The sequence below is a fragment of the Pan troglodytes genome, chromosome 13 (genome assembly GCF_028858775.2).
Source record: "Pan troglodytes isolate AG18354 chromosome 13, NHGRI_mPanTro3-v2.0_pri, whole genome shotgun sequence".
In the NCBI taxonomy this organism is placed as follows: Eukaryota; Metazoa; Chordata; class Mammalia; order Primates; family Hominidae; genus Pan; species Pan troglodytes.
In genome coordinates this window covers 105963725-105974841 of record NC_072411.2, presented here as the reverse complement: position 1 = coordinate 105974841, position 11117 = coordinate 105963725, and the positions used below count along the sequence as shown (strand labels likewise).

The 11117-nt window shown below is 42.2% G+C and overlaps 1 protein-coding gene across 4 annotated transcripts in view; it reads right to left on the bottom strand.

The window, feature by feature from the left end:
- Positions 1 to 7283: 7283 nt before the first annotated feature.
- CD28 (CD28 molecule) overlaps positions 7284 to 11117 on the bottom strand; it is a 31639-nt gene continuing 27805 nt past the window's right edge. Inside the window, exons 4-5 of one of the 4 annotated variants that reach the window (XR_010149831.1) lie at positions 9588 to 10675; positions 7284 to 8613 (exon numbers count right to left, since the gene is read on the bottom strand). Coding sequence is in view for 2 of the 4 variants with exons in the window: in XM_009444056.4 (XP_009442331.1) it covers positions 10547 to 10675 (129 nt within the window). In the remaining 2 variants the exon portion in view is untranslated. Of the gene's footprint in view, positions 10676 to 11117 lie in introns of all 4 variants that reach the window. The other 3 variants (XR_010149832.1, XM_009444056.4, XM_016950357.3) reach the window with 3 other exon arrangements.

Genomic DNA, 11117 nt, shown 5'->3' with positions numbered 1-11117 from the left:
TTATTTAGTCTGGTCCCCTCATGTACTGATAACTAAGAAATAAGAGTAGACTACCTTAACTGAAGGGTTCTAGGTACATCCCCAAAACTAACCCCAAACCCAGTGTCTTAGTCCATTTGCATTGCTATAAAGGAATACCTGAGGCTAGGTAATTTATAACAAAAAGAGGTTTATTTGGAACATAGTTCTGCAGGCTGTACAAGAAGTATAGCACTCTATTCTGCTTCTAGCAGGGACTTCAGGAAGCTTCCAGTCATGGCAGAAGGGGGAAGGGGAGCTGGTATGTAAAGATCACATGGCAGGAAGTGAGAGATAGAGAGAGAGAAAGAGAGAGTGAGAAAGAGAGAGAAATAGGCAGGGGAGAAGGGAGGCACTGAATAGGATGCCAGACTCTTTTTGACAACCAGATCTCCCCAAAACTAAGAGCAAGAACTCACTCAATCCCATACGAATGGCACCAAGCCATTCATGAGGGATCCACCCCCAAGACCCAAACACCTCCCACTAGACCCCATCTCCAACACTGGGGATCAAATTTCAAAATGAGATTTGGAGAGGACAAATATCCAAGCTATATCACCTAGTATTCCTCAGGTCACAAAAACCTTTTTTTGTTTTTCTTCTAAGAGCCAAACTAGGACACGAACTAGGAAGTTTCTTCTCTCATTACTCTCCAAAGACATACCCACCCAGTGTAAGTCAAGAAAAACCAACCAACTAAATTAAAACATGCAGAGCTAAGGTGAAGGGAAGACTAAAGAAGGGACCGAGGAGATAAATTTTTGTGATATTTAGAACCATTCCATTTTGTGGGGGAGGGGTAGTTTTATTTTGTTTTAACTATTACTCATCCTAGAAAATTCCTGCTTTGAGAATGGGGATATAATTTCTATAAAGCTCAGTAACCAAATGGCAGAAAGGCTAGCATTCTATCAGGGCCTCAATAGCCCATACATGCGGGCATTAGAGAAGGCGCCCTCTCCTTCATTAAGCAGGTGCAGAGCTTGATAAGGGGAGCTTGAATAGATTTCAGCCCTCTTCATTCCCTTCACTAGGGGCCTTTGTGCAAGGCACACAGTGCATAAATGTACACAGTAGCACTATTTTCTGGAGTAGAAAAATCTTGGGATTTCCCGAAGCTGTTCACCCCAACTCAGAACTGGAACACCATGTGTAAAGTCAGGAGAATTCATTCTGCCAGAAGCTTTTTTTCATTACTGACATCCTAGACTGTTGGTACAATAATCTTAATCATCTGACCTTTTAGAGGCAATTTCCTGATCTTGGCTGGACAGACCAGTCTAAATGCTCCATTTGGCCCTATTTTTAAATTGCCCAGATGGTGTGACTGGGTGTGTGGCTTAGGGTGCCCCCATATGCTGGGCTGCTTCCAGGAACGATTTGTACCTTGGGTATAACAAGACTGGAGTGAGGAATGGGGGCAAGGGATGGTAAGGGTTAGGTCGGTGCCTTTCTGATCTGAGTAATACTGATTTCATCAGCTACTTGTGAAATGCTGAGCCTTAATGTAGATTCATGAGGGGTTACTCTTGGCCACTCATAAATGGCAGCCAAATGCAGACTGGAAACATGAGAAAGGTAGAAAGTAGGAGGCCAATTCTGAGACAGCTGCTTCTGATCTCTACCCACCCAGAGTTGGATTTGGATGTACTACATAGGGAAGAATTAGCAGGGAAGTCAAGCCTGTTCATCACATCGGACACAGACCATTTTCTGTCCCCTTCCTTCTGTGCATTTGTTTCCTGGCCGGGCGCGGTGGCTCATGCCTATAATCCCAGCACTTTGGGAGGCCAAGGTGGGCGGATCACGAGGTCAGGAGATCGAGACCATCCTGGCTAACACGGTGAAACCCTGTCTCTACTAAAAATACAAAAAATTAGCCAGGCGTGGTGGTGGGTGGCAGACGCCTGTAGTCCCATCTACTCGGGAGGCTGAGGCAGGAGAATGGCGTGAACCAGGAGGCAGAGCTTGCAGTGAGCGGAGACAGTGCCACTGCACTCCAGCCTGGGCGATAGATCGAGGCTCCGTCTCAAAAAAAAAAAAAGAAAGAAAGAAAGAAATTTGTTTCCTTGGAGATTACAAGGATGTGATGCCTAGAAAAGAGGGAAAAGAGTAGAAAGGACTTGAGAAAAGAGTAACAAGAGCTCCCAAGATGTTTAGGCTTTCGTCAATAATATAGGCCAGGCACAGTGGCTCACGCCTGTAATCCCAACACTTTGGGAGGCCGTGGTGGGTGGATCACTTGAGGCCAGGAGTTCGAGACCAGCCTGGCCAACATGGTGAAACCCCATCTCTACTAAAAATAAAAATAAAAATAAAATATAAAAAAATTAGCCGGGAGTGGTGGCGTGTGCCTATCATCCCAGCTACTGAGGAGACTGAGGCATGAGAATCGCTTGAACCCGAGAGGCAGAGGATGTAGTGAGCTGAGATCATGCTACTGTACTCCAGCCTGGGTGACAGAGCAAGACTCTGTCAAAATTAATAATAATAATATACAGAAGACTCTGTCTTCCTGAAACAGCTTCTCATTCCCTTTGCTTATAACTTCCCATTTCTTCTACCTCAAATGGCTTTCCTTAGATGGAAGCTCTTCCTTCTTCTTTATTGATCCATGTCCTTCTTTCAAAAGAGATGCTTGACTCTCAGCACTCCCAAGAAGCCTTTACACACATTCAAACCAATTCCTTCTGGCCCTAAAAATGTAGAAGGTGGCTGGAACTCAAAAATAAGCCTATAGCTGAGGTTGCAGCTTAGATCTAAGTCAAGGATCAGCAAACCGTAGCCCATAAGCCATGTCCCGCCCACTACCTGCCTTTGTACAGCCCATGAACTAAAAATGGATTTTCCATCTATAAATGGTTGGGGGAAAAAAACAAAGGAAAAGTAATATTGCATGACATGAAAATCACACGAACTTCACATATCAATATCCATAAATAAAGGTTTATTGGAATGCAGCCATGCTTATTTGTTTATATATTGTTTATGGCTGCTTTCACACTACAGTGGCAAAACTTATTATCTATAAGAGACAGTATAGTCACAAAGCCTAAAATATTTACTATCTGGCCCTTAACAGAAAAAAATTTGCTGATTCCTGATCTACGACATTGAAAGAGTTAGAGATGTTAAATAGGAACATGTCAAAGAAATCAATTTCAGGCAAACCAACAAAGGCTATCAAGTAGCCACATTAAGATCTAAGTCCCAAAATCAAGACTAAGTGGTTACCCCTAGAAGCAGGATATAGGGGGCAGGAAAAGAAAAAAAAACTGAAGTAATATACAAAGCAGACACTCTACACTTCGGAAGTGTGGAGGTAATATCTGTGCTGCACACTGCCACATCCCTGTACCTAGCCCACATCTTAGTGCTGGGCAGATGCCCATTAACTAGTTCTAGAATGAATGAAGTAGAAGAGAGGAAGGAGAAACATAAAGCAAATGAAACAAGCATTGCATAGGGTTGGGGATAAAAGAGGGTCCCCAACAACCACCTGAAGTTTGTCTTCCCTGTGTAATATGTCACAGGTTCTCAAAAGTTAGCAGAAACCTCCATTTGGGAAGCTAAGTGTGTGCCCAAGAGACTGAAGAAATGACTAAATAACTATGGTAACTACCCCGACGCCCATTCAAGGTCACCTTTTCCACTCCTTCCTCAGTCACCAGATGCAAATATATTTAGTCCAGAGAATAAATTCAGACGAGATTAGCAAGGGGAAGGAAATCACATATAAAGCTCATGAAATAAACAGCGCCACTTGTCACTGTTGATCTTTGATTAACTGGCTCTTCTTTCCGAAACAGGGCCTCCTTTTCTTCTTTTTCTCTCTCTGTCTTTCTCTTTGTTTTCAGGTGACACCCACACATATCCTTCAGTGTTGGCAGAGATGCTCACTCAGATAACAACTGGAGTTCATGCTGCACATTTTCATCTTCGTGTGTCATCATCACCATGTAAAACCACAACTATAGGAAAACAAAGCTGTTTGCTGCTCTTCTTCTCAACTGACATTTCCACCCAGCTCATGATTTGTTCTTTGGAGCCAGAGGAGAGTTTCAATTTATCATTGAGATAGCTCTGCCTGATGAAGTGAGAGTAAAATCCAGTCCACTTCCACCCTGAAATCCATTCATCTTTCTTCAACTTTTTGTCCCTTCAAATTCCTAGCATTCAAGGGTCTTTCACAGAGTTTCAACAGGCAAATCAGACAGGAAAATGAGCTTCGGGAAGCACACATTCTGGCCCTGAGAGTTGCACCAAGAATGAGGTCAGCTTTGAAGAGCTGATATATTCTTTGATCACCTCAAGCAATTTATCATCTCAAGCAATTTTCAAGTGTTGGGCCCAGTGTCAACACCCTGAAATGAACAAAAGTCACTCTGAGAAATTGTGTGACCTTCTGCTCTGGACAGTGGCCTAGGTTTCTAAGTGCTAGGATCCTGTGAATCTTCAAAGAGAAAGCACGTATTTCTTCTGGGTTGCCAAATCAGGGAAAGCTGAGAGGCCCCACCATTCACATGTGTTCCTGAAGGGGTATGATCCCAGTTCACTGCAGCCTCAGCCTCCTAAGTAGCTGGGACTACAGGCCTGCACCACCACGTCTGGCTAATTTTTTTTTTTTAATACAGACAAGGTCTCCCTATGTTGTTCAAGCTGGTCTTGAACTCCTAGACTCAAGTGATCCTCCTGCATTAGCCTCCCAAAGTGCTGACATTACAGGCATGAGTGACCGTGCCCAGCCCCAAACTTTCTTATGAGCACCACTGTCAAAAAGTCAAGAGTTAGGCCTCAGTTTAGGAAACACAAACAGACATTAGAAGCAAAGTTACCAGACAAGGTTCTGGTCTGCTTTCCAGACCATCCCATTTGCTGCTGCATAGTGTGATGGTTAGGTCCCCATTACAATGGATCCAGAAGCTTCTTTAATTTTTTCTCACCTATCCATTATCTCTGATCCCGACAAGATGGGAGAGAAGAAAGGGTATTGCTTTAAAAAGGAATCAATCTGTTTTATCATACTGGAGGGAAAAAGTGAATTCGGGGTTGTGGGCAATTACAATATTCACCCAGTTGGGTAGCTAGAATGTTGTGGGAGGTGTTAGGTGAAGCAAAGTTTGCATTTTATTTTGTTTTGAACTTGAGTTTCAAGGTACTAGAACCTTCTTACAGAACTGGGTTACATTATTTTTATTAGCATGGTAAAGGAGTGCTTATTGAGCAGATTCATTTAATGGCTGACTTTTTTTTTTTTACCCATCTCGTTCCTTTCCAATTGATTTGATTTGTCTTATTGAACTATCCATGAGTAACCAGCTGAGTTCAGTCTTTCTTGGAGTAGTAAGAGACATATAAGCTCATCTTTTTCAAGTTTAATTACCTTTATTAAGTTTAATAAGCTTCATTTCACCAAAGAAAAGAATCAGTTTAGAGATGAACTCATTGCACACCGATTTAATTGACTCTGAGTCACCTTCAGAGTAAAATTTCAGCGAAGGAAACAGAAGGTGCTACATGAATTATTAGACCAGCTCTTGTGTCTGTTGTTCAAGCGCCTTTCCCTTCCCCTACCCAGAAGATGATAGGGGTGTGTGTGTGTGTGTGTGTGTGTGTGTGTGTGCTATTAGAGTGTTCAGCTATGATATGAGTATGACAGGTGAAGAAGTTGAAATTTTCTGTCCCCAGCATTTCCATTTGTGAGCACTTTTTGAATCAGAGCCAGAGAAGGCATTTATAGAATTTGTTGGGGGTAAAATCACCCCAGAAAAAAGAGTAGCAGGTCAGTAGTAGGATGGGATTTTAACATTTTAGACAAAGACAACATTTTCAGAAGTCTTAAACTAAAGATATGTTTAAGATATAGCCAATACTCCATTAAGAGGGAATTTGGGGACTTCAATGGAAAATCAACTTACTCCTGACAGTGGCTGAGTTGGCATGACTTTTCTGACAGTATTGGTTTTCCTCACTGCACAAAAATTTCTGAAACGTAAATGAACTTATATTCATCAGATTTTCTTTCACTAGATTTGGCTGTGTATATATTTTACCTCCTTTTTTTTAATAAAATGAATTTTTGAACTTCTTAAGAGGAAAGTAGAAAATAGAACTGGCTTTCTCCCTCTCAAAGTATGATTATAACATTTAGACTCACCGTTAATTCATAAGGCCATGTAAAACTCATTCACTCAGTCAATAAATATTTATTATATACCAGGCACTGCTCTGGGCACTGGAGATACAGCAAGAAACAAAGCAAAGTTACTTGCCTCATTAAGCTTATAAACCACAAATAAATAAGAAAAATGTCTAATGTAAGAGATGGTAAAATGCTATGGAGAAAAATAAGCAAGGAAAGCAGACAGGGTGTGGGGTAGTTTAGGGGAGAAGATGACACTTGAGCAAGGACCTGAAGGGTGACGAGGCAAGCCAGGTCATCTACAGAAGGACATTCTAGACAGAGTAAACAGGACATGTAAAGGCCCTGAGGTAGGAACATGCCTGTGATGGTTGAGTATTCCTGACACATTCCTATATGTCAGAAAGTATGCATATGTCTATAGGAAAGAGAGACTTTCTGAGCCTCAAATGGCCTTGCAGATAACACAGACTCCCTCACCCCAGGTCTTGAGAGAGTGTATGTCACTCTCTTTGACCTGGATTATTAATAAGTCTATAGCAATCAAGATCCTGGTTCTGGGTCCTTTATTGGCACCATCTCTAATCTCCAGCATGTAGTTGAATTTAACACTTTGGGATCAGTATCCAGGTCTGGTATAGTTCCCAGCTGGCAGTGCAAATGGCTGGGATAAGGGATGAGACATCCGTTTAACCATCAATACCCTCATTAAAATAGCCGTGAGGACCGGTGGCTCAGTTAGTTAACCTGAGGGACTGATGGGGTCAAGGCTGAAGTTGGATCTCTGTCAAACTTCTCAGCACTCACATGACACAGAACACATAGGTAAGCCTAGCCTGACATCTCAAAGAGGTCAGCCATTGGTCTGATAAGAAATTGTGACTGAAGTCAAGCAAACAAACCAGAAATGTACCCTGCTTGAAGTGAAATTAGTATTTGAAAGTCTAGCTTTTTCAAAAAAGGCTAAACTGGAGATTTATACAAGGATTTACCCCACACCTCTTTTAAATAGCAAGTTCTATCCAAATTCATTGCCAAAGCGAAGCATATCTATTCTGAAAGCATATCTTTCTTAATACCAAAAGACAATATTAAAGTACAAATTTAAAGCAGACATATAGTAGTTTAGTAATTTTATCACTGAATATATAGAACATAATGTACACTTGGTCTCTTTAAATTGGCATGCTTAACCCAAATAGGTGAGCTCACAATCAAAAATTATAGGAGTACCATTAATTATAAGACTCTTACAATAATAGCAGCAAATGACATTGTTTTCTTCATAACTACCATATCTGAAACTATGAAAGCATTGTTCCTACCACTGTTTTTGAACCATTTCTTGGTTCATACTAATAGTGAAAACGGACTTCCCTATATAACATTTCTTCTTTGTTTCTGTGCAGAGTGAGTAAGAAACATCTCAAGTGTGATTCATCTTTAGTAGGCCTATTTTTCCAGTCAGAAAACAAAATCATTTATTACCATAGATCAAGTCTTTCCATTTAAAAAAAAAGTATTTATTTATTTGCCACTACCATTTCAAAAAACTCTCCAGCTCTGTCATTTTCAAATACAATCTGATAACTTGGATTGAAGAACTCTGTGTGCCCAAGAAGCTGGCAAGTGGCACACGTGCCAGGGTAAATCCAACAGTTCTTCAGCACCCAAGTATTGCTGAGTTTGATCTTCTTGGGACTGATTAAATTCATGGAATGGAAGCCCACTTAAAAATCAACCAAAGTACAGTATTTTCGATCTGGAATCTCAAGATTCCTACTCCTCCCTTCCTTCTCACATTAAAAAAAATTAAAAGACCTCTTTCTATACATAAAAGTGGGAGGTGCCCTATATTTCATTACAAGATAAACTATTTCAAGAAACAGGAAAATGATGGAAGTTAAAAGGTCCTCATATTATAGCACCTCATCCCTGCGTAGTGGGTTTAAATTTGTGTTACAATATTCCCCCCTTCTTAGGCTATTGCCCAGTTTAATTTTTATACATAATTTATCTATATGGCAACAATACCAATAGCTAACATTGTATGTCGGGCATGCTACTAAATGTCAGGGATAGGCAGAGACAAAGACAGACTTGGGCCATGCCCTTATGGAGATTATACTATAGGAAGAGACATTTGTAACCATTATCTCCATTTTATAGTTGAAGAACCATCATCTTAGGTGGGCAGTGACTTGCCTGAGGCTATTCAACTACTAACGAGACTTGAACCAAGTCTACGTGCCTCTAAAACCTAAGCTCCTGGCCGGGCGCGGTGGCTCACGCCTGTAATCCCAGCACTTTGGGAGGCCGAGGCGGGCGGATCACGAGGTCAGGAGATCGAGACCATCCTGGCTAACACGGTGAAACCCCGTCTCTACTAAAAATACAAAAAATTAGCCGGGCGTGGTAGCGGGCGCCTGTAGTCCCAGCTACTCGGGAGGCTGAGGCAGGAGAATGGCGTGAACCCGGGAGGCGGAGCTTGCAGTGAGCCGAGATCGCGCCACTGCACTCCAGCCTGGGCGACAGAGCGAGACTCCGTCTCAAAAAAAAAAAAACAAAACAAAACAAACAAAAAAAAACCTAAGCTCCTTCAACACCTGAATTAACTGAAGCATGAACAAATGGTGAGGGCCACTGAAGGGCCATTCTTCAAGGTCCCCAGGCATATTCTAGTTGACTCAAACTGTAGGTAGAAAAATATCCATGGTCATTTCAGGGTCAGGCCTTACCCAGCCCCTTAAGAACTCTGATGCTCTCTTCAAAAGACACATTCCAAAATACTTTCCCATGTGAATGGACCTCCAAGGTATAGGAGCAGCTGAGCCCAGAGTTTTGGAGCTCTGAGCCCTAAACCACATAAAGTCCCTGTAAAGGAGCTCTCACCAGGGCACCTTCTGCCTGACACCTTCTGGAAGATTGTCACCTAATGCTGGCTATCTCCTCAGCACATGGCAAGAATTTCATTACTCCATTCTATTCGTCCTCCTTCCAAAGAACCTTCTTGGGACTCATCCTCATACTCTAATGAATGCTAACATCCCTTTTTCACAGTATTCTCACTTCTCCTATGGACGCTCTTTCCACAACCCACTTTGGATCTCCACACCGACATTAAAGAGACCAACTGTGCAACCCTGAAACTTATGAAACAGGAAAGCTCCTCCTACCTGGTCTGATTGGAATGAACTGTTAGACAAATAATCCTTCATAGTACTCAAATAATTTTGTGGTTTGTTGTTGTTGTTGTTGTTGTTGTTGTTGTTGTTGTTGTTGTTGTTTGAGATGGAGTCTCACTCTGTCGCCCAGGCTGGAGAGCTGTGGCACTATCTCGGCTCACTGCAACCTCCGCCTGCCAGGTTCAAGTGATTCTCATGCCTCAGCCTCCTGGGCAGCTGGGATTACAGGTGCCTGCCACCAGGCCAAGCTAAATTTTGTATTTTTAGTACAGACGGAGTTTCACCATCTTGACCAGGCTGGTCCTGACCTCAAGTGATCTGCCCACCTCGGCCTCCCAAAGTGCTGGGATTACAAGCATGAGCCACTGCGCCAGGTCCCATAGTACTCAAATAATTTTGACATAAAGTGACCTTATTTCCTGACATATTCTTTCTTCATGTAGGAGAACTATTTTATTCTTTCGAAAGTATATTGTGAACATTAACACTGAAGTCTCATGACAGGGAGTGAGGAAAGCAACTTGGTTTACCTGATATTGCTTTGAGGGAATCCCTCATTTGACCAAATCCCTCATTTGGTCAAAATGACTAAATATGATCAGAATTCATAAAAGACAATGTCTACGTATTTCTAAACTAAAGGAAAACAGCATTAAATAGGAACTACGTGGCTCATTTCATGAGTGGGAGACAGTGTTTTAATGGTTTTTAAATATGTCTTCCTATCCCTCCCCCTAGTCTAACTTACCCCGTTTAACCCACTAACCAAAAGATTAAACACCCATTTAACCAAAAGGAATGATTTCCTAGCCTTTCTTCTGCAACTAAAATGTCTGTGGATACCACACTTTGCTTGACTGAGATGTGCAGGTGAGTGAGAAAGGAAAGAGGCTCCCAGAATCCACTCCCTTTTTGTTTTCTACCCTAACTTCTCAGTCAAGTCACTAAGTACATGGTAAGTTGGAATGTGGGCCATGGCACTGTAAGACTTGGCCTGTCACAGGAAATCTCTTTTACTTCATTTCAGAGTCTCAAAATGATCTTGATATTTGGTCCAGTCACTCGAGAAAAATTGGCATTGGTGGCCCAACAGGGGCCTGAGGTGGCCGGCTGGAGATGGCGGTCATTTCCTATCCAGAGCAGTGATATTGAGCAGATGGGGGCTGCCAGCCGGCTGGCTTCTGGATAGGCGTCCGTGTCAGGAGCGATAGGCTGCGAAGTCGCGTGGTGGGGCATAGGGCTGGTAATGCTTGCGGGTGGGCCCGGGGCGGCGGGGAGTCATGTTCATGTAGTCACTGTGCAGGAGCCTGCTCCTCTTACTCCTCACCTGCAGGAAAGAGAAGTGTCAGTATGGAGGGACAATGTCATGGAAGGAGTTCTAAGACTGTGGACACAACTATTCATAATATTAACTGTCAAATGACAGAGACACTAAAACACTAACCTTTTTTGAGCACCTTGGACTTGGGTAATGACTAATCACACCCAACTACTGACTCTTCACATTGAACTTGAAAAATCTCAAAGAAAGTATTTTAGAGAAATGCATCCCTGTTACTCTCAGTGCTGTCATTTGACCTGAATTAAAAATGCACACTAATTAACATATCCACTGTTGATATGTAAATACACTTGAAGACCCTTCCTCCTTTGACTAGGTTAAGCCTACCCACATTGTGATCTTCTTACATTAGCATTTGCTTAACAAGCTGTTTTTCCATAATTAACCGAAGAGGACTTTCAACTCCTCCAGAGTCTGTAATAATCAC